The 24,358-nt window shown below is 45.7% G+C and overlaps 1 protein-coding gene across 2 annotated transcripts in view; it reads right to left on the minus strand.

Annotated features, from left to right (window-relative positions):
* Positions 1-24,358, minus strand: part of SLC67A1 (solute carrier family 67 member 1) — a 53,736-nt gene that overhangs the window by 4,506 nt on the left and 24,872 nt on the right. For both annotated transcript variants that reach the window (XM_072338430.1, XM_072338431.1), the window contains 4 exons: positions 15,196-15,311; positions 14,589-14,684; positions 9,853-9,953; positions 1,956-2,057 (listed from right to left, as the gene is read on the minus strand). In XM_072338430.1, coding sequence (XP_072194531.1) covers positions 1,956-2,057; positions 9,853-9,953; positions 14,589-14,684; positions 15,196-15,311 — 415 coding nt within the window. The remainder of the gene's footprint in view (positions 1-1,955; positions 2,058-9,852; positions 9,954-14,588; positions 14,685-15,195; positions 15,312-24,358) is intronic.

Here is a 24,358-nt window from a genome sequence, read left to right on the forward strand (position 1 = left end):
GAGTAATGATTTTGTTATTGCACATATTCTTGGTGGAGACATCCCTCCAGCTGTTTAATACTTAAAACAAAAGTGCTGAGGATCCCTCAGCGGCAGAACTGGAGCAGCTCTCAGACCTGCTGGTCAAATAAATAGATTTCTCTGGGGCATGAAAAGGAAACTCCCGCTTCCTTGCAAGTCTCTGCCCTCACCCTTGTCTGAAGGTGTGTTATTGTGGCTGGAGAACAGCTCAGTCACTGGTCAAGCCAGAAATTTCATTCTCTGGGGTTCTTGCTCATAAAATCTGGTCTGCACCTCTTGGCTACAGAAGATGGAGCAGCCCAGAGCCATTGCTAACTAATGACTTGGAAATAGTGAGGTTTATTCCTAGTTCCCCTCTGGACTTGTACATGGTGAGGTTTCTCTCCTCGGAGGGGCACTTTACCTGTGTTTTGCTTAAGAACTAGGCACTCCTGCTTAGGGAACCAAAGAACAAAGGCAGAGAAGTGGGTATTTGGTACATAAACATCCAGACGGGGAAAGAGTAAGTCCTCGCCAGGGCAAATGTCACTGCAGGACAACACAGCAGTGGTAGGGAAAAAAAAAGGCAGCGATGATCCCCTTCCTTGTAAAAGTGTCCTCATGGGCTGGAGGCTGAAGGAAACTGCTAGAAAGAGCAGACTCAGGGCTGAATGTCTTGGGGAATATCTTCTTGGCTGCCGTGGGAGGATTAGGTCAGGTAGAGTGTACTATTGACTACCCACCTTCTGCTGAGCAGACAGCAGCCTTCTCCAGCAGGGCAGATATGGGAGAACTGTCAAGGCAGGGAAGGCAGACCCTGCAGTTTCAGCAGCTGGGCTCAAAAGCCAGTGCCTGGGAACCAGAGGGCAGGAGGGAGGATGGGGCATAACCATGCCCTGGGACAAAGTAAAAGGCTTCCGTCACATCCTTTAGAAGGACTCTTTGCTCAGCGCGGCCAGCAGCTGCATCTGCCTATGAATAGCTCTCATGGGATGTCATTGCTGACCCCTGTCCCCAGGCCATGCTGTCAGGATGTCCACAGCCCTCCAGGCATGGTGTAATTGCCAGCTCTCAAACCGACAACTTCCCTTCCCCGCTTTCCCCTTTCCACATAGCCACACTGGCTTCATGTATCCCTCTACCACTGACTCTGTGGTGGAAAGTGGGAATTACACTCCCCAGATCACTTCATTTCTAAGCTGAAACCCAAAGGTTCAGAGCTCCTAAAGCTCACCTTGGGTTATGTGCATATGTTCCTCACCATGGTGGCATGCTGAGACCAGCCACACACCCTTATGCTAGTGCTAGGGTCTGGGCTGACCTATCATAGTGTCCCATCCTTTGGACAGCACTGTTGGTCGTCAGAGTGTTGCTGATCTGAGCAAACACAGATATTGGTAGAGCTGCCTCTGTCAGTGGGGTTTCCCAGTTGTCTTCTGAGGCTGCCTCTCACCCATCCAGACACAACTGGTGATGGGTAACACCAAAGCAGAGGAGCTAAACTATTTCCTATTGCAACTTCCTTCCCCAAATGCTCTAAGCTTGGAGGAATTAGTAAAACAAAGCTAGAAAGATGAGACAACATCCTCAGCCATCTCAGGGTACAGTACAACCACAGTGGTTTTCCTCCCCATAATCTGCATTTACTTTCTGGGCAGTTCAGGAAATGGGGCCACTCAGGGACGGAAGGCAGGACCTCTGTGCAAATCCAGTGACTCAGGACAGATGCACGGGTTTCTGTGAGGGATTATTACTCCATAATCCCTGCAGTTATTACTCACACAGCTCCTTATCATTATTGAATGCTGTGTGTTTGAAGAAGCCCAGGCTGGCCGGCTCCCCCAGACACAGCTTGGCAAGGCTGCAGTGGTACTGCCAGTGACCAGTAGGCACTTTGCCCACCTGTGAACCATGTTGATGGAAGGCCCTGTGGATGACTCCTCAGCAAGTCTTACCATGCCCAGCCCCACGCCAGCAAAGGTGAGGATGCTGAGTCTGAGCAGGGTCTGCTCCGTGCAACGGCTTGTGAGTTTTCCAATCACCAGACCTTGGACAACCTGAGGATGAAGCACATGGGCACTGTCAGTCCATCTTATATGGATGGAAACAAGCTCAGAGAGCATGTGAAAGAGAAAACACATTATTGCCTTGCTTTCTTGCAGAGAGAAAATGGGACTTTGCTGTTGTGGTAGATGACTTGAACTTGAAGACATTTACCATGATTTTGAGCATTTTGTATCTTAGTGATAAGTCAGGTCAGATGATGATCTCTCTATTGAGTGATGCTTGCATGACTTTTTCATCACTGCTCAATCAACAGTGTTGAGTGAAACTACTTAAAGGCACCTGATGATAAAACCAACTTGAGATTTTCCTTGTGAAATTGTTTGGTGATATCTTCCAAAGCAAAACTGCACAACTGTATGCAGAGGAGGAAAACACCTCCTCTCCTGTACCTTCTCTTGCTATTATTTTACAGTGTAACTACACAGATTGGGCAGTTCATCACTTTTATACAGGAAACAAGAATGACAGAGATGCTAATATCCAGACACAGCAGTACGAGCAGGTACAAGAGATGGAGAACTGGTTTTGCAGATTTTAAGCAAAAACCAGGGGAGAGGGGGTGGGAAGGAGGAGCAAAAATGTAAATCTTTGGAGAGAAGCCTAAGAAAACCTTGGTGCTTAGATTTGACTTGAGCCACAACTACACTACCCTCAGCCTTACTGCATTAATCCAAAGGGAGGAACCCAAAATCCACCAAAGGGAAACTGTTGCAAAATAAATAAGGAAGGAAGTTATTAAAAAGAAATGTCAATCTACGACAAACCACCCGGAAGAAAAAAAAACAACAAAACAACAGTATAGATACTACAACAAAAACTATTGGTAAAAAGCAAATAACAGAGTGAAAATATAGTAAAGTTGACTTAAAGAGAAATAGGGACCGTTTGAATATACCTCCTACAAGGTACAACTTAATGAAAAATCTCACAATGGACCCCTTTGCTTTCCCTCAGAACACAAGCAAATTTTTACAAAGGGACACATCTGCCATGCAGAAATTTGGGTTCCCAGAACATGCTTTTCCTGCTGTTCCCTGTCTCACCCTTGGGCAGGGCTGAGGAGCTCAGATCATGTGTGTGACAGTGGCACAAGGCCCACATGGCTTTCCCAGGCTGTACCACCCACCTGGTCTCCTTGGGGACTGTGCATTGTGAGGCTGTGACATGGATGGAGTGACCTGAGTCATGCGGGATGCATGCCCTGCAGAGGACATGGGCCAGGTGGGAGGAAGAGGAGGCCAGCCCTGGTGGCTCCTATTCAGTTCAGGTGGGTGGAGGAGGTGCTGAGTCACGCTTCATTAAGCTGAGAACTCCCAAACGAAGCTGCATCAATTAACATCTTGCAGCCTCTCAGTCCCTCCTGCCCAAGCTGTGCCAAGTCACAGGATGGGGCACAGCCCACCCTCAGTGTGACTCCGCTTGGTGGTGGCATCACCCAAACATGGCTTGGCTCTGCTATCCTTTCAGAGGAAAGGTTTCTCAATTTGCCTGGGCTTGAATGGAGCATTTAACTGGGATTCACCACGAGGTGCAACCTGGGCCCTGCCCATCCTTGAGTCATGGAGTATATCATCAGGGGAAGCCTATTCAGATCACCATGGGAGCAGCAAGCATCAGCCCAAATCACTTGCTTTCAGTCCCAGGCCACACAGCCATCCTTGGGCAATATGGACCCCAGCCTCCCCACTGCTTACAGAGTCCCCTCGGCTGTTGCTACTCATTCCCAGCATGGTTACTGCCAATGCATCCATGAGCCACGAAGACCCATCACACTGAGTCTGGACTCTATTTACCAGCATCTGGATTTAGGTGCTGGATAATATTACCAGTTGCTGGGCACTCAGGAAATGTTTCCAGCCAGAAATGACATCTGAAAACCCATCACCTCCACCAGAGATCTTTCCTGAGCCACGTATAGAATCACAGAATTACAGAATCATGGAATCAGGGTTGGAAAAGACCACTGAAATCACCTAGTCCAACTGAATAAGTTCCCTAAAGCCCTAGAAAGAGCTGAAGAGGAAGAAAAACCTATAAAAGTGGGGATGCTGGAGAGAGTTCTGGGTTTTTTCCTTGCTTGCAGCCTCTACTTGGACTCCCACAGGCTGTCCCTCCTGCAGTTAATCGCAGGGATGGTGCTTGCTTTGTAACCTGACCTCCTTTGAAGTGCCGGGCAGAGACAGTGTACCTGGCTGGAATGTGTTCTGTCATCAATAAACAAAAAGGAGAGGAAATTGTTTGCAAGTGAAATAACAGGCACTGCCCGTGGCTGTGTACACATGTCGCAGGAAAAACCAACACATTTTTTCCCCCTCTCCTTCTGTCAAGGCAAATAAGTCTCCTGATGAATGCAGAACAGCCAAATCTCTTTGCCTTTATGCTGCCCTGGTGATTCCTTCCACTAGACTAGGTCAGATGCTCATGTAGAAAAAGACCTCTGCTATCACTGCATCCATTAGAGATCCTCTTAACTTGGGAGAGATAACTTGTTGATATTAGCAACAACTCTCCTCAGTACCTTATAGAGCAGAGGTTTTTGCTTTTTGAAAGTCCGAGGTGTTAGTTTTTGGCAGACCTTTCAGCAGAGCAGTTTCCTTGCTGCACAGGACCAGCATTCATCCCCAGGTAGTTACACAGAAAAAAATCCATAGAAGTCCATAGAATCATAAAATTAGAATAGATAAGGTATAGAATAGGGCAGGACCCTTAAAGACTATCTAGTCAAACTTCCCTGCAATGAACAGGAACACCTACACTAGATCAAGTGTTCAGAGCCCTTTCCAGCCTGAGCTTGCATGTCCCCAGGGATGAAGCATCCACTGCCTCTCCGGGTAACCAGCGGTTGCCAGTGTCTCACTGCCCTTATTGGTAAAAACGTCTTCCTTACATCCAGCCTAAATCTTTCCTCTTTCAGTTTGAAATTATTTTCCCTTGTCCCGTCAAACCCAGCAGATATCTGGCTGGTCCTGCACATTCACCTTTGGCTAAGGGATAGCAGACTGTTCCTACAGGCTCTTTCATAAGTGCCCACTGAAAAAAGCATAGGACAGAGCCCAGCAACAAGACCTCTATTTCCAGCCTAGAAGTTCCCAGGGCCAGAGTGGCACTGGATGGCAGAACCACAGCTGGTTACAGGTTGGGGAAGACCTGAGTGTGCGCCAAACAGTGGGGACTGGTCCTGATGGGCTGCGAGTGTTAGAAAAACATGTGCTGGTCTGGGTGGGAGGAGGAGGAAGTTATTTTATGGAGACTGCAATGCCAGAAAGCACATGAGAAGCCATTCTCGCCTTACAAGAACAGAGGGTGTTGGGGCTGCAAGGAGAGTGGATGGGGAGGGCCAAACTGCTGAGCCAGCACTTGGCCTCACAGGGCAGAGGCAGCATGTGTTTTGCAAACTGCAGCCTAATCGCCTGCCTTTTCCCCACCTCCACCCCCTGCACACATCTAAATCCTTCAAAGCAAGGAAACTGGAGAACTTTCTGTTTGTTGTTGCAAGGTCCTTTCACCGAGTGGGTTTTCCCCCCAGGCAAATCTGGTTGTAATTAAATCCCTAGCTCTTTAATCATCCCTCTTGCTGCAGAGAGAAATAAAAAAGCAAGAGGGACAGGCTGGTGATAAGATGATAGGCAATGTAAATCTCTCCTCCAGGAATCTCTCTCATCTTTCCAGAATCACTTGGTACAAACTTGTCCCTCCAGAAGCTGCCTGGCTGGAGGTGGGGTTTGTACAACAATGCCTAAGAAGCACAGTAAATAAAACAGATGTCTTATGATTTCTCGGTCCTCGGGGTAATAAATACCTACCCCTTTGTCCCACCTTCAGTTTTTGTTTTGTGTGCTTTGCAAAAAAATAAAAATAATAATCCTTAAACGAAAGTTCCCCCTGTCCATACCTGGAAATCTGAGCATCAGATGTGACTTCAGATTCCAACCAGGGACTGCAGGTATTCATTCCCCTTGCCTAATCCTCTGGCAGCTCTTCCTAAGCACAAGTACTACATCTGGAAGTCCTCCATGCCTTTCTGTTCCCATATCCAAGAAAAGATGGAGCCTAGGTCTGCTTCTGACCATTACACAGTCATTTTAAGTGTTACGTGATTATAAAATTAATCATTCTCTGGAGGAAACATGAATGACAGCCCACACTCCTCCTAGGCATTCAAGAAGTGGGAGATTTTGTTCACACAGGTCCTGGAATCACAGCACTGGAGTACAAAAGGCACTGCATCCCTGCTGTGCTCCCAGACATCTCACCGGAGACCCTGTGGTGAACAGACAAAACTGCTTCAAACATATCACAAGCAAGGGGATTTCTGCAGAGCAAGGCACTGCACTCCTACTCCATACCTTCCATCCTCATTTCATTATCTCCCATCAGAAATCCCCTCCTGCCCACAGCCAGCTACATGCTGTTGGGATGCAGCAGAGTGTGATTCACCCTTTCTGCTTTCTGCTTCTCCAGCACCAGCCAACCTTCCCTTCCCCATCCCTCACCATGCTCCCAGCCTGCCCCATATCTTCTGCTACCAGAGGATACTCTCTGCCTAACTGCAAATAGGTGCAGCTGATGGTCTCTCCTAAGTAATCATTAACTAGATGTATAAGCTTGGGCCACTCAGGTCCCCCAGACCATCTCTTGGAAGTGGGATGCTCACTCATGTCCTCCAACTGCACAGGGGACAAAGCCCTCACCTTCCAAGGGGCTGCCGCTCCTCTGCTGATTCCACTACACAACACACAGCTTCAGATACCCATGGCAAAGTCTTTGGGTTGCCTATCTGAAGGCAGGCAGGCTGACTCAGAGCCATTCCACATCTCCTCTCTAGGTGCTCTGCAGCTAGCTTGAAGGGTGAGAAACTCACATGCTTGCGATGCGTTGGCTGCGTCTCACCACAGTAGGTTAAATGAGGCTGAGAAGTCGAAAAATTAGGTTAAGCAATTGGAGTATAACATCCCCAGGGCAGAACAGGAAAGCAGGAATCACCCTGGAGGTGTTCAAAAAACATGGAGATGTGACCCTTAGGGATATGGCTCAACAGGCATGGTGGGGATGGGTTGGGATTGGACTGGTCTCAGCAGTCTTTCCAACCTTGATTCTGCAAAACCTGTGCAGCTCTTGAGCTCTTGAGCCCCTTGGCAGCATGCGCTGAGAGCAGGAGGCTGTGGCTATGCCCTCCTGCCCTGAAGACGAGACCTGGGCACTGTGTTCAATGTCCACAGGGATTTTCAGTGTAAACAGGATGCAGCTCGCTCTTTATTTCCCCTTTCACTTCTCCTCCAACAAGCACACCTATCTTTAAAGATCCTCAGATGTGGCCCATTTCCAGCTGCAGGAGGGGGTGCAAATGAGAGGGGGGCTCAGAGCAATCTGGAGGAAAAAACCCTGCAATATTCTACAGAAAGGCAAACTAAGGAATGAGAAATCAAAGCTGACGATCTGCTTGATGAAATGCATTGAAAAGAACATTATATTTGTTATGAATAAAGCTATAATTTAGCAAGCGAAGTGGGGAAGCCAGTCAGCAGATACTAATCACATTCACCCACCTCGGCGGGTGGAATTTGCTTGCATCCTAATCTGCATTTTTATCTCCTGCAGTATCAATGTGCTGCACAACAGAGACAAACACACCTGAAGGGCCAGCTGAGGAGTGATGGAGGCTGCAGCCCTGGGGTGGAACAGGGCCACTGCAGTACATCTCCAGCATGCACCTCCCACCGGTGGGTACATAACAGAAAGCACCCCTAAAACACCAGCTCAGCCACTGTCTATGAGACAGGTTGTTCCAACCAGAGTCCTGATCAGAAAGTCAGGACATGAATCTATGCTTTTGATGCCTGGACTACAAACCCCAAAGCAGCACCACGAAAAAGTGAATTTTCTTTGTATCTAACAACTGCTTCACTCCTGCATTTCTGAAATCCAGAGTCACGTGCTGTTAAACAGAATGGACAGAAACTGCATGGCGAGATGAAAGCGAGCTGCCTGGCTGACAGCGGCCAATTTCTGTGCCAAACACCTGGGGCAAAGCCTCCCCAGCAAAGCAGATATTGCACCTGAGTCTGAAGGCACTGCTGGATCACAGCGTGGCTACAGGCATGGTTGGCACTATGGGATGAAACCCAGCTTCTGGAACTGTGGGAAGGGTCAAGTCCCTGGCTCACACTGACATCTGATTACCTGTTAGGGAGAAAAGTGAAGGCGGCCTTCAAGGACTGTCTCTATTTGTAGGGCATATTGGCGTGGCACTCCAGGTAACCTTATCTACAACAGTTTCAGCCAAACAAAGCTGGGAAACAACAGCACAAAGACAGACAGACATCCCAGACCCAGCGGCACCATTCTGACTCTATCGATCAACACAAAGCTGTCCCTTCCAGGTTGCACAAGGATCATTTCACCTTTGTTGCTATAATCACCCATGATACTCAGCTTGAAACAACAGCAACATAACCATGCTGAAATCCCCAGTGAGATTTCCATGCAGACATATATTGTAGGGATCAGAGAATCACTAAGGCTGGAAAAGACCTTTAAGATCATCTGGTCCAACCATCAGATTCAACTCATTTATCTACATAAAGAGTTCTTAGAGCTCTCTACATTCAGAGGAGGAAGAGGACTTCAGAACTCTAAGGCCTGAATGCATGCTAGAGATCCTGGTCTAGGAGGTGGCACATAGAGACTATTATAGAGCAGGTCTCCATGAGACCCTCATATTTGGGCCAGGTGTGCACTACAGGAAGCAACTACTGATCACTCCACTTGCAGCTGCAAAGCTGGTTTATTTCCCAATGCAAATAACAGCAAGTGTCAAGACTGGGACTGAGGCACAGACCACCAAATATCCCCTTCCCAGAGCAGCACAGAGAAGGTTTCTCAGAACCAGAGGTTTGATCCCACTCACGGATGCACAACCATGCCTGTCGGCTGCACTACTAGGCTGTGAGACCTACACAGTGCCAGATCCAGATCACAAGGGACTAACATTGCTATAACATTGCTATTTCACAGATGGGGAGATCCCCTGAATCACATAGAAACTCTGCCCAGGAAAAGAAGGCATTCTAACAAGACCACCCTCTTTCAGGATATTTCTTGCCTTGCATTTCTGCCTGCTGGCTGGCTTATAGCCATCTGTTGCTCTTCCTGCAGAATTATTAGCCTCTTCCTCCAAATAACACAACACCACTGTTTTGGGCTGTGCTATCACACAATTCAGCTAATTTTTTATCCTTGCCCATTTGGTCAATCTCCTAACCATGTTCCATGGCCCATCTTCTTTCTTTCTTTCTTTTTTTTCTTTCTGGAAAGTACAAGCTTGCTGCACCAGTTTCCCCACAGAAGGAACAAGTCCTTCCTCTAAACTGAGGGCATCTGCAAAAATGCCAGTAAATGCATCTACCTACACAAATTCACAGGTGCTACTGAGGAAATGTAAACGAGCTAACCTACAGAGCTGAAAACCCTATAATAGAGGCCTGTTAGCTTCAGTGTAAGTTTTGTTACAGGAATCAGGACAACATGCCAGTCATTGGAAATCTTAGCTCCACAGCTTAAAGATCCACAAGGGGAGAAGGTCTCCAAAATGCTACTCACTTTGCTTGCTTTCCATTCCAAGGAACAGAGTAAATTTGGAGACACTTTAATTTTTTGGAGCTGAATTGCACATAGCAGAGCTATGAGTGCATTTATGATCTGCATGTCAATATTATGGATTTGGGAGAATTTGTGTTAAAAATGTAGCAAGGTGCACATTAGACGGCAGTATGACACTTCACTTACCATCTGAAGGACACCAAAATAGGACATCAGGTATCCGGACTCCACTGCTTCCAACTCAAAGAACTCAATTGAGATGATGGAAAACATAATCAGGAACAAACCTAGTGGGAGGGTTAATGAGAAGTACACATCAGTATGCCCTCGGTGCTGCACTGGGCCAGCCCCTGCTCCCAGCATGAGTCAGGAGCTCTCCCTAGGTTTATAGAGGCTGGATATAAATAGGAGCAGAATCCTACTCGAAGCCAGTACAGCAATTTAGTCTTTAACTGTTCACTTATTTATCCCCTTTACTTTCATCTTTAAATAATGTGACTATGTAGGCTGTAGGTTCAGCTGTTTATAATAAACTAGTAAATATTTTTATCACCCACGGCAGACTAAGCATTAAGGCAGCAAGAAAACATTTGTTCAGACAAGACTGTAACCATAGAATAATCTGATTGGACTCCTCCTCCCTTTTGCCTAACTTTAGCTTTCCACCATTGGGAATGCTGCCTGGGAAACAACCCGGTGACATCAGACTAAACAGAAAGGTTTCACTGCACACCCTTGCAGCAATTTCAGCCCCACGTGAAACCTCTCCCATGGCTCAAGAATGGTGTCAACAGAAACAGTTGGGGAAGTACGGACAGGAACAGCAGGTACGAGGTGTGCTTGTCTATTAAGGCAGTTTCTAGAGGTTACAGTGGAAAATGCCCACTCAGTCTTACCTAGAAATGCAATTGTGTGCATTTCCCATGGCACCTAACATACACAAACATAGACGTGTGTATGTGCACTCCATTATACACAATAAGCCACCAAATTACAAACATTCATAGAATCATAAGGCTTGGAAGAGACCACTAAGATCACCTAGTCCGACCATCTACCCATCCCCACCACACCCACTACTGGGACAAAACATTGCTCACAGAAGAATGGGTTTGTGGTATGCACCTGCTGCCACTGCCAACTGAAGTATGTTGGACAAAGGCAGCAGGAAACTGGACTCTGTGTGTCAGCATCCCCAGTGCTGACAGTCTGATGCTGCTGGGAGAGGAGGAAAGAGTGGATGACCCAAAGGGGTCTTCTTCTGCCCTGCTTTGTAGGGCCCTCCGAGGTGCACAGACCTGGTGAGCTGGAAGCTGCAGTCCTCTCCTTAATGACAGAAGAGTACAGGAAGAAAGGAGTGAGGACTGAGAGCAGCCTGTGGCCTGGCTGGGTGACTCACCAGCCCGCAGCACAGGAAGGCTCTCACCCACATTTCCTGGAAGTGTGGGGAGAGCCATCCCCAATTGCTGACTGCAGTGTGGTGCATTCACCCCAAGCACAACCACATCCACGCACTGTGGGCAGACAATGCAATCCATTTTCCTAATAGGCCCCATTTGGACAGGAATTGCACTTTTCCAGTGAAATTCTACAAAAGATAAAACACTTTACACTGGCTTTGGGGATGGGTGAGATAATGGAGAAATGGTCAGTTCTTCAGTATCCTCACCTGATCTGCCCCAAATCTGCCTTTAGATGAAAAGATGTTCACCCAAACTGATCAGCCCAAGTGTCCCACATCCAGTAGGTATGTGAGGCTCCTCTCCTCACCCTAGCTGGTGCTAGGCAAAATGAAAAGCACCTCACCCTGCTGCTTCCCATGGATCTGGGGAAGGTGCTGGTGTGCCTGGTGTTTGTGAAGATTTTTGGCTCCATCACACCACTCTGTGGGGAGCGCCTGCTGTTATCCTGTTGCTTTGAAACGCCTCCTAGCTCGAGCCAGGCTTAGGCTAACATGCAAACAGCAGCATTTTCTCCTCACATCCAAAACAGACAACAGAGCTGCAGATGTTTATAAAAGACATGCGTGAAGAAATGAAAGAAAAACCACACTTGGCTTTACTCACAGGGAGATCAAATCAGGATGCATCTCCTTTCACCCAGCAGCCTCACTGCGCTACCAGCCGGCAGGACTCAGCCTTCCCACATTGCTGTCTCTTCCCAGTGCTGTGCACCAGCTCTTGCAGTTAAGCTCTTTTGATAATCCTTCTCCCAGCTTAGGTTTTGATCCTTGTGCTCCAAAGGAGCTCATTTCTTTCTGTGAAGGGAGGTAGCTGTGCACCTTTAACAGTGTCACGCATTGCGCTGAGGGACGTGGTTTAGTGGTATGGTGGTGACGGTTTGATGGACTAGATGATCTTTCTTAGTGCTCTTTTCTATTCTTAATGATTTTATGTTTCTGTTGCATGGCTACCTCAGAGATGCAAACATCCCTAGAATGGGAGCTACCCCATGCACATATAACTGCCTGGGCAAGGCAGACCCTCCTTTTCCCCTCTTCTTTCTGTGACTCAGAGGATCTCACAACTTCACCTTCCTGGGGATGCCTGCACCACGAGTGAACCCTTTTCAAAACCTTGCACTGAGCAGCAAATAACGATGGGCATGCTGCATGAGGCAGGGAAACAGTTCATAAGATGCAGGAAAAGTGAGGAAGAGCACCAAAGAGACAGCAAGCAGTAGCTTTGGGAGGGTGTATGTGGCATATTTGGTAGCAGGGTGGGGGTGGTATGCAGAGGTAGCCACTGTGAGAAGGGAGCAGGTTTTTCCAAACCCAAAGATTCCCACAAGCAGCTATTGCCAGTATTTTCAAAGCCCTCATGATCTCCAAGTACCAAGGGCGTTATGTTTGACATTTCTGCCCTTGTGTTTGGCTTTCTGTCCCCTATCTACTGCAAGGCAGTGACATGCTTTGTCGAGCAGGCAATCCAGCCGTATTGGAGAGACCAACCATCCTTCATCCCTCGGCAGCTCTATTCCCAGGAGAAGCATTGAGCCGTCTCTGCTTCGATGCTTTTAGGAGGTTCCCAGCCCTGCAGCCCTTTTGGGAAGGCTCTTTCTGTCTCAAATGTATCCATTTTGGACAACAATGAGGTCTGTACAGAACAGGAGATTCTCCTCTGCGTATACCATGCACTTGCTTACAAGGTAAGCAAAGAAAGGTCTGTAATTTGGCTGGTCTAATTAATTACACAGTTGCAGAAAGGACATGAAAGGTGAATGGGACTGGTAGGAGCTCAGCCTCCAGCCATGAGTTGCGAAGGAGGAAGGGGTGTCCAAATCCCCTTTTGGCTGCCATCCTGTGCTCAGTAGCCTGAAGAGAGACTTGTGAATAGAAGTGCCTTGGATTGTAATCACTCCTAGCAATAGAGCTCTGTTTGCAGCAGGAATGCCTTCAGTAAACCCATTCCTGCTCCTCTTGAGTTATTCCCACCCATTTCAGTAACAAGTAGCCCATGTCCTGCTCTGAATCACAACCTCACATTCCATCCCGTTTGCCTACAAGTTCCTTTGCAGTTGAGGCAGGAGATGTTTATTTTGGTCCAGTGTGCATTTTTGCTGTGTATGGGGAAAGAAGACTGCCTTCTGCAACACAGAGGTATCTGCATTTCAGTAGCAATGACTAAACCAGGGTGCATCTCACTCATCTGTTGGAAAGAGGACAGTGCAAAGGAAATGACAGTGCAGACTGCAAGTGGATGTGGTCTTAGTATGGTGTTTTCAAACAGGGAAGAGAATGCTGCTTTAAGCTGAGAACTGAGCCAGAATCAAAAAAGAAATCCCTGTTAAAACACCACTAGGCTATCTTGTTCTGCAAAATGCTGTCATTTTATAAACATTATTTAAAACACAGTTTTAAAGGTTAGTTTCATAAGAATCTAAGAGATGCGCACTTTAGGCAAGCCACCCATCCATAGAGATGCTATACTCTCTCTAGTGGTGGGATCAGAACCAGCTGGCATCACTGATCTCAGCCAATGCCAAGTATGCACTAAAACAAAAGAAAAAAATCAGGAACACTTTTCTTCCTTTCATATTATTCTACAGCTCTGGTCAGTCTCAGCAAGATGTTAGAAAAACCTGGTCATGGCCAGAAATGATACCCCCATCTCATTCAAACACACTCCGTAGCCAAATCTTGCTTCATTTGTATATTGAATTTACAGTTTACAAACCAGAGCTTAATCACAGAATCTTAGAATCATTACGGTCGGAAAAGATCTCTGTGATCATCGAGGGCATCTGTCCCACCTACCCAACTGAACATGCCAAGACTGTGAATGATTCACCAGGAGCAGGGGAACAGGTGGGTTTGGTGTATGTTTGAAGCAGTGCATTATGACCATGACATAAGAAAAATCAGCAGAATATTCTAAGAGAAAAACAAGCACTACCACCATCAATCAAAAGAAGAAATAAAACCAAAAGTGGCTCCCTTGTGCACAGCAGCAATTAACAACCCGTCTGACCACATCTCATCCAGCTATAGCTTTAAATTGTTGGGAAAAAGTTAGGTTATGCATCCTTCCCTCCCCTTAAAATCATTAACCAAAATCAAGAGGGACATCAGTGTTTTTGACAGGGTACAGACAACTTGCCTCTGCTCTGAAGAGGTTCCAGCCTAAACAGAAATGACAGAGAACTATCCTTTTACAGCCATGGGACCAGGCAGAGCAATTAAGCGATATGCCAAGAGTCACAAAAGAGGCCTGTGACTAGTGGTCTGTTTTACATTAATTCCAGGCTTTTGACTCCGTGTAGCTGAGAGCATCTGGAAGCACAAGTGTTGAAGTATGAGCCAAATCCCCACTCCTCCATGATTACACACAGTGTGGTTTCAGTAACTTCAGACCAGCCTGGCCTCCAGTGTATGTCTTCCTATTAGAAATACATCAGCAACCATGGTAAAGGGCGAGATTTACCTATGGGAAATCCAGAAAGGACCTTGACTAAGAAGATTTCCATTACTCCTGGAAACTTCATCACACGTAGGATTTCTCTGATGTTGAATATACTACCTACAGAAGATAACATATTGAATAATGTTATATTTAAATAGGTTAGAGATAGAGAACAAGAAATTCACCCCATCATGGTGAGTACTTGTAGCTTGTAATAACAGTGTTTTACACAGTAGGCAACGGCTCTCCATGTGATGCTTTCTGGGAACTCAGAAGGGCAAATCCTAATGGGAATTGTATGAGTGAGTAAATAACAGTGCAAGAGTTAATTCTACTGTGGGACTGAATTTGGCAGGTGAAGCACTGGGCTTGGAAAACTGAGTTGAGACTGTGGACAGTCCACATGCAAAATGAATTAGATGACTGCATCCTCAGCATTCCTAAATCCTTCTCATCTGACACAAACTCATCTCCTGGGAAGTACTTTCTCACAAGCATGAAGAGGATGAGGCACCATAAGCAAAGAGGGGCATCTTTCTGTCCATAAACACAGTCCCAAAGAGTTACTCCAGCATGCTAACTGCCAGCACTATTCACATGCTATTTAATAAAAGAACTAAATACTTACTTTGTTCTGTCTCACGATGTTCTGACTTCGGCTTAGCTGGAGAAGGGATCCAAACTATCGATATCATGGTATTTAGGAGACTTCCCACTAGCCCAAAATACATGGGAACAAAAACACTGCAAAAAGAAGGAAAAAAAAAAAAAAAAGAAAGAAAAAAAAAGGTAAGAAAGCAGTCATTATAAACAGAAGACAGATACTCGTCCATCCTGCAAAGACTAGAGAACCTGGCTGTGTCTGCTTAGATGAGAAGCAAATCCTGTGAAGCCGCAATATGTAAGGCTATAAAAGATCCCATATACAGAGCAAGTGCTTGTGAGGATCCATCTAATTTCCCATCTAATCCCAATTTCATGGATTCATTCAGTATTATCTCACTGCTTGCAACTTCTCAGTGAAATCAAATGAAGTTCAGGAGTGAAGGAAGTACTCAGAATCATTACAGAAGGTAGAATACAGCCCTGAGTACAACCAGACCTAGAAACAGCAGAGATACATCACCACTTGAAAAAAAAGAAATCACTAAAAATATTAAACATGATTTACAAAACCTTCTAGTAAATGTGAGTAAATTAAAGTGAGTAAATAGCAGAGGAATTGCTGCTTTTTCTTTCCTCTGAAGGTGCCCCACACCATATCAACAATGTTTCATCCGTCCATCAGAGGCCCAAACTTTGGCTCTTTGACCAGCGTGGGCCACATTCTTAGATGTAGATCCAGTTAACAATTATTAACAGTAGTGTTAGAATGATGGAAAAGAACAATTGCAAGTTATCTAATAAAACGCAAACAGAAAGTAGGCAAAGGTCAACAGAGTCAATAAGAAGTCCTCAATTATCAGCATCCTCTTAAAAGAGGAGATTAGGAAGCGACTCTTCCTACTTGTGGGAAGATTTTAGACTCTGATGGCTTTAACTCCAGCAAACACAGCTGGATCAAAGTCGGCTGGAAGACTGAGTCTCAGGAAACTTGAGTTGAAAACCAAAGAAAGAAAAACTACCATTTGTGTTTAACAGCAAGGGCAATTACCCACTAAGCAAACCAGCTCGTTAGAAGTATTTCCCATCATGTTGACCCTGAAAGTCAAAGGGGATTTATTTGTAAAATGTATGCTTAAAGCCTATCGCAGGGTACAGATTTGGGGTGGAAATCCCCAGTTGAAATAGGCTGATGTCACAAAGGGGCAAAAAGATGTGAACAGTGAGCTTTCTCTGAGGGGAGAAGAAAAGAAGCACTTTGGCCCTTAGCAAAGCAATGCACGGATGGGGAGATGGGGAGATATCTCTGTACACTCAGAGGTGAATGTGCAGTTGCCTCATCAAATGGGACACAAAAGAGAGCTGCAAGATGTGAACAATGCCTTCCGTACACCTGCTGGTAGATGTCAGCCACCACCTGGCTTTTTACTGCTGTTTTCCTTGTCAGACCATGGTGTCTGTTTTCCATGGAATAGCCAGCAGCACTAACTGTAAAAGCTTCAGGTTTCCTCCATGCTAGGAAAAGCACAGTGCGAGTAATTTCTGGAGCATTATGGAGACAGCCAAGAATTGAGAACTGAGACCAGCATCAAAGGGCAAATTTATATACATGTATATGTACGTATTGCTCTTAGGAGCAACAAAGCTAGATAATATCTTCCTACTAATGGACTTAGAGCAGTAATTTAGACCTGCTGCCTTCCACCTGCCAAGCTGTTCCACTAATTACCTTGGACCACAAAATTAGTCATTTACTGGGTCATTATTTTTTAACTTCAGTACAGCAGATCACCCTTTTCTGTTTTAAAATTACGTACCAAACAGTTTCCAATCCACTGAAATCAACATTTTGACCCAAATTTTTATCCAAGAAATCTGGAATTTGCAGTTTGCATTGCAACATAAAGGAACTTTGTTAACAAAAGAGAGAAAAGTAAAAAGAACCAAAAGAAGTAACTGCTCCAGCTGGATTCCTTTTTTCCTTTTCTATATTTCAAGCTTCATTCTGATATGGAAAAAACACATCACAAAAACTTTCACTGGGCAGAAAAAACATTTCCTTTCCAGTCCTATTTTCTCCTGAAGTTTCCCCTATTGCCCACATGCCAACACAAACACATTTTATCCTTCAGGTCCAAGAAGAACCACAGCAAGGGCCAGCAAAGAGCAAAGGAACACCTGATAAAACCAGTCAGTAATTAATGGACTTCACTGAAAGCAAAGGACCAATAATTCATTCTTAGGAAAGGGAGGGGAGAACCTTGAAAAGTTACACATTTGGAAAAACCCGGGCTTGCCTTCACAGATTCAAAGAATTCTGTACCCTTGGATTCTGAATTCAGAGAAATCCAGTAAAACATAGAACACAAAACCACATTTCCCAGAAAGTCTGAAGCATTCAAAACCATCTGAAGATCCCTTTTCATAACAACAGCATTCTATACGTGCCCACCCACTAGTGTTATTAGCATTTCCTACTGGTAATGGGCAGCTACACACAGCCTGTCTTACACAGCAGGGACAAACTGGCTGGAGGTAACATGCCTGTGTCCTGGAAACCACCTCTCTCGTTTGTTTGTTTGCTTGCTTAAGAAACGTTAAACAAAACCAACGGTCATAAAACTGCAGTACTGATGCAGCAAGCCATTCATTACTATTTCTTTTCCTTCCCAGTTTTTCTGTTAGAACACATGAACTTGGTTCCCTTGGAAGCATCTGTTCCACGCCCTTATTAAGCTCTGGAGTTGAAGAGTCCATTCCTGATGCATTACAAATGGTAAAATGTGAAAATCACTCTTAAAATGGAAAAACCTGAGCACCTCATTGCCATCAGAAACAGTCAGTTCTGCCTGTGATCTTACTAGGGATCTCAGCTACACAGGGCAAGAGAGCAGTGAAAGCAACCAAGCCATCCAAGTCACAGCCTCTCCAAAGGAAAATCTGCAGCAGAGCATAGTTCCTGGCCTTGTATGATGACACTTGTGTCATACTAAAGAGCTGTGCCACCAAGCAGTGAAATTACTGACCAAAGAAAACCCAATCAAAGCTGCAAGGCAACCATCATGGGATACTTTTTACAGGCTTTAAGGTGGGGATATAGAAATGAAAGACGAGTATTGGAACAGGCTGCCCAGGGAGGTGGTGCATGCTCCTCTGCACATGGGAAAAACAAGCACCCATGGAACTGTTGGGAGTGGTGCTGCACCCTGAGCAGGTGGGTGGGAAAAAGGTGGTGATAGTCAGGAGGATGGCACAGACCGCATCCCATGACAGCTCTGAGCAACAGCTCCTTTCTTTGTTTGGCTTATCAGAAAGGGACTTCCACCAGGAAAGGAAGCGGCGGCACTACTAAGACAAATGAGGCACATAAACAAGGCTGCTGCTGTGGGACTTCTCCCCTTCCCCTTCCTGCCCCCCCGCCCATCCCTGCACACCAGCCATGGGGCCAGCATGCATCCTGCCAAAACCAGAAGCAGATTTCCTGAACAACAGGAACAAAGAAGGCCACAGGCAAAGCTAATGCTGTTACATTAAAAGACTGATTTTTGCTCTGTTGATAGCTTGCTCTGATGTTAAGCTTTCAGAAACATGACTAAAACACAAACAGAGGTTCCAGGAAACCAGGAGACCATAACATAGAATCAGAGCATCATTAAGGCTGGAAAAAGAGCACTATGATCATCTAGTCCAACTGCTCACATATTGCCAATATTGCCCACTGAGCAATATCCCTAAGTACCACATCTACACAATCCTTGAACACCTCCACAGATGGTGACTCCACCACCTCCTTGGCAGCAACATCAGTCAAATGCTCCTCAATAATCAAAGCTTTCTGTTGTGTCTTCCCCCCCCCCCAACCCCCTTTTTGCCATTTTTCCTAAAGCCATTAGGCCAGTGCGGCATTAAAAGCACCTCCATGGAGGTAGAGACCCAGGAGAGGAGAACTGGAGGTGCCCCTAGACACCATGCAAATCCTCACAGAGGACAGCAGCACTTGTATTTCAAAGCTCACTTTGTAGCCTGTGGCTGTTGATGACAGGATGACAGGTAGGATTTCCCATCTGGAAACTTCATCCCTAACATTGGTGGGAAAGCAGAATTAATGACAAAACCATGAATAATAAAGACACAGTAAGGAGATTAAAGCCAGCAAAAATATTAACATTTGAAGTTGGCTAAAAGATGGTTAAATTTATTCCCCTCTGTCACTCAACCAACTTTTGAGTCTACTGTCAAGTACTGTAAAATAGAGCAGCTATTGTGGGATACCCATTTAAACTCGGTGGGCTTGGTGATACTTGAAGTCTCTTCTGACCCCTACAATTCTGTCATTCTGTGATTATGCTTTTTATTGCACAGGGCATCCCTCAGACTGCAGGCTGATTTCAGTGTCTCCAGCTCCAAAAATAAAGGATGAGGAAAATCAGCATGACAAACACACAGATGGCACCTTTACACCAAGTCCTGCATGCCCCTGAAGTCACAACAGGTCACACAAAAAGCATCAGAAAAACCTGGCAGACATCATAGCCAATGCAGATCTTAGAAAGCGGGTCCTGGCCAAAAAAATAGATGTATACACATTAATATGTGCATATATGTGTGAGCACCTGCAAAGCAGGTGTGCAGTAGTTCTTGGTGGAAGAATGGGGTGGGTGGCTCTGGCCATAACAAAACTTGAGGCTTGATGCTGGCCAGGAGGCTGCACTGGGGCTGTGTGCGCAGTGAGATAGCATCAGCCACATTCTGATTAGCATTCCAGCCACAGTGCCCTGCTCTGCATGCAAAGCACGGGAGAAAATGTGCGTGTGTAATTGCACAATTAAGTGTTGCATCAATACAGTGATTCTTTCGAGGAGGAAGCCATTCCTGATGCTTCCCTGAGGATTAAAGAATCAATGTGTATTTCTGCAGTGAATGGGATTGTGTTTGTTTTCTTTCTCTTTTTCTTAATAAAGTCAAAGTTGAACATGGAGAGAGTGCAGATTGCTTTTTAGTGACTCACTCCTACTTCAAAACAATGCTGCATAAAGCTTGTATTCATAGCTAGCCCAGATTCCTTAACGAGCTCTGAAAGGACTCTCAAAATATTTCTTTGATTGCAGTCCGGCCACACTCTCCACTCATCCACTTGCATCCTACAAGAGGGGCAGCAGTGGGGAACAGCTGGTGGTTGGGAAGGAAAAGAAAGGCAAAAAACTGAGATGAAGAAACCCCTCAGGTAAAACCCTGATGCCAAGCCATCCATTGAACAGCATTGTGTCCCCAAGCTGGACTTGGTCTAGATGATCTTAATGGTCTTATCCAACCCTTAGTGACCCTATGATTCTAAGAAAATGAGCAGTGGCCAATCCTCTGCTCCAGGACCAAAAGAGACCTAAAAGCAAGCACAAGATTTCACCAAAGACTACGCTTGTATTTCTTGAAAAACAAGCAAACAAAAATCCCTTCTAAATCAAAAATAGACATACTTAGCTTCAAACAATTTCACGTATTTCCCAAGACTGTCATGCAAAGGTATAGAGACGGCCAGGCTTGCCCAGCCCAGGGAAAGAACCAGCACAGTGATAGAATGACATGAATGAATGCAGCATGAGCCTATCCTGGGCGCTCCTGCCCAAGCAAATACCCTTGGGTGAAAACAATATGCGGAGTAAAAGGCAGAGCTGGATGCCAGCTGAAGAAGTCACATCCCAAGTGGAAACACACATAGCCCCCATGGGACATATGCATGCCAGATGTAGATACCCTTTTCTCTCTTGATTCTTGTGAAGTAGACAGTATATCACAAGATGGAGGATGACTTAGCCAGACCACATTGCCCACATTTCACTGCAACCCTTCAGTGAGACTCCTTGGGTTGCAAATTTTTCATTATTTCCCTCACAGCCTATGATTCTTCTAGAAACAGCATAAAACCAGTCAATACCTGCCTTCACCCTCACATTAGCAGGAAAGGGCTGTTCATTGCCCTGATACAACTGGACACCATACCCAGGATACCCTTTTGTTGCCTCATGTGCTTTTAGATGACCAGTACAGGATGGCTGCTGCTCTAGGGAGAGGAAGAGGCTCTCCTGTGCTGCAGTGGGTTTGACCTGGTTATGGGCAGGCCAAAGAGGAAGTGAAGTTTCACATGCACACCCTAAGTATAGTCCCTCAAGGACTATGCCATCCATAGACAAGTACTCATTCAACTGTTTAATTCTGATTTGGAAAATCTGAGGGGTGAGAAAGGGAAAAAGATGAAAGAGAGTATGGGTATGATGCACCACTGATTTCCACCAGAACTGGGGCAGGAAGGGAAGTTGAAAGTTAGCGCTATAGCAGGGCAAAGAACTGGGAGCAGCAACGGGAGAGGAACGTTGGGGCTGTCTTGTATTAGGGACACCAGGTGTGGGATGGGGACACAACTTCAGAGCTCTCCCTAAGGCCAGCAGAGCTACCTGGGGCTTAACGTCCCTTATGGGACACTTGAAAGAGCTGGGCAGGACACTAATCTCTTGGCAGCTGGAGCACGCTGCTGGTGCCAGCACTCTTCTGGGGAACTCAGTTAATTACCGGAAGAGGCATATCGGTTACGCATGAAAAAGGAGTGGGTGGATTTGCATACTTGATCCATAATCCACCATTAAATTCAAGTGTCATTAATGTTTGTGTGTGCTCTTTTCTGATAAAACAGCCTATTTCAAAATACTCACTTGGCTAACTCAAAGCTTGCACTTGTGTCATTACTGCTTTTCCCTGTTGCACAGTGCCATCGGCATCTCTGTGCACCAAACACCTGCACATTTACATTCATTTATGAAAAATGGAGGAAAGAACATTCACTCCCCCAAAGATCATAGCCAGCTGGCTGACTAAGGCACTGCTTCTTCCGTGGTCTCATCCTCATGTCTACAAATGGAGGAGTCCAGACAAGGACCGAGGATGAGTTCACTGATTGATCAAGGGCTTGCAACACCTGGCTCCAGTCCCAGCAGTTCTAATCCTGGATGAGCTGGGGCAGGCCAAGATAGGGATCAGAAAGTAGGTGTAAATGGTCAGTTCTTGAAACAGGCACATCCCACCGGCGCGGCTGGGACTTGTGTTGCTCGTTCTATCTGCAAACCATCTGGAACAGCAGAGAGGTAAGGAAGCTTGCTGAGGACATGCAGCTTGGAGAGCACCGGGAGAAAGAGCAGACATGGGAAACTGCACAGGGCGCTCACAGGACTGAAAGGTTGGGCAATAAAATGGCACTCAAAAGTCAGAGCAGATTAAATATCAAGTGATGCACATGGGGAAAACAAGTATTAAATTCAGGAATGAAATGATGGTTTCTGAAGTGCTTATTACTACTCAGGACTGAGACCTTTGGACAAGCACAGGCAATATGACAAAGGCATTGCTAAGAGCTCAGCTAATACAGCACTTAGGGAGTACTATGAAAGAAACTGAACCAGAGAAGCAAACATCATTATACCACTGTATCAACTCCAGCACTCTGTAGAGCACATGCAACACTTGTCCTCTTTTCTCCAAAACCTACCTGAGAAGCAATATAGGTTCAGAGGACAATCTGTAGCCTGGATTCCCTCCAGTCACCAGATAACTAAGCAGATTGAGAGTCTTCACCTCCCACAGTACATAAAAGGCCAGGAGAGTTTGTTGTTACCGATATTGTAGAAGGAAGAGGCTGAAACACGTTCAAGGAGAGACTGGACAACTCTGTGGAAGAACAATCCACTGAAAATTACTAAAGGGTCACAAACTACATTCATTCATGCCAGGAAATTCCCTGAGCTGAAAACAGTTGGAGGCTGGAAAAGTAATCAGTGAAGCATCATGTAAGTTCTTCCCACTGTTCTTCCCTAGGCATCTTACTGTGATTTTTATTGGAGAAAAGGTACTGGCTCACACTGATACATGAGTGCAATTTCCTCCTCTCAGTAGGAATCAAAACCATATCTCCCAGCATCTCACAAACCAGACCGCCTCATCTTTGCTCATTTCCTAGGAAAAGAAAAAAAAAAACCAACAGCTTTCATTCCACAGTCCCTAAGTATTCCAGAGAACAAGATTAGCCGTAGCTCTCATGTTGCGCTTGGGACACTCAGGCAGGAAAGGGTAATTCTACATTTCAAGCCATGGAAAGTTCACGCATCTTATCAAGTGACTGTTTAATATAACACAAAGACTTAAACCCCCATCTCTCAAGCATGGAGGTTTTCCCAGACCTCTTCTTGCCAATATACAGACCTGGTTTTTCATTTCCAGGAATATCTTGTTAGACACCTATATGTGGATATACAGCTGGTCTCCTGATGCTAAAAAAAGGTATGGCAGCAGAGCTTGGGTAGAAACACCAGACTGAGGGCACTCCAAAGGGAAACAATGGGACAGGAACCCCTACTGCAAGTGGTAACGTTTCCACTGACAATCTTTAAACTACATAGCTGTCTTCTGGTTGAATTTTGAAGTGAAAGGTATACATGCAGTACAGAAATGTTTACATCTGTGATCTTGGGCAACTCTTCATTTCTTGCATAGATGAAATGAAGTCTCCCTTTACTCAATACCTGGAGAATAAGATACAGCCGTACAAATTACGTTCCTTCTCTCCCAGCTTCTTCATTATGGAAGACTATACCCTAATGGGTGGTAAAGCCATACTTACTCTAATGAAACAACATTTCCATGAGCTACTCTTCCAAACTCAGAGAGTGGAGAATTATTAAAACGCTCGGTTTGGGTGTGTTGCTGGGTAAAGACTCCCACATACAGACTGGTTAGAAGGTAAGCAGCACTTGCTAGACAACCCAGTGACTCATCACTGAACACATCGTTAATCATATGTTACAGCATGTCTGACTTCATAGAATACCGTAGGTGGTGAAATGATCTGTGAATTAATTCAAGGTCTTGCTAGCTTTTATGAGGTTACATCGCTTCAGACTCCAAAAGCCTCAGCTGGGCAGGAAGCTGCTGAGGGACTGCTATACCAACCCAGGACATGTTCCCGGCATGCCAGGTCCCTGCTCTCAGTGGTGGCTTTGCAGAACATCTGTGCTTGGCCCTGGCTCCAGCTGCTGCTTCTCACTTATCTTGTGGTACTTACGCAGGGATGGCTTGGACAGAGCTGTGTTTTGCTGCCTGAGGATGAGGGGTGGAAGCTGGGTAGCTCCATGAGGGGAAGGAGTATG

The sequence above is a fragment of the Excalfactoria chinensis genome, chromosome 5 (genome assembly GCF_039878825.1).
Source record: "Excalfactoria chinensis isolate bCotChi1 chromosome 5, bCotChi1.hap2, whole genome shotgun sequence".
Taxonomy (NCBI): domain Eukaryota; kingdom Metazoa; phylum Chordata; class Aves; order Galliformes; family Phasianidae; genus Excalfactoria; species Excalfactoria chinensis.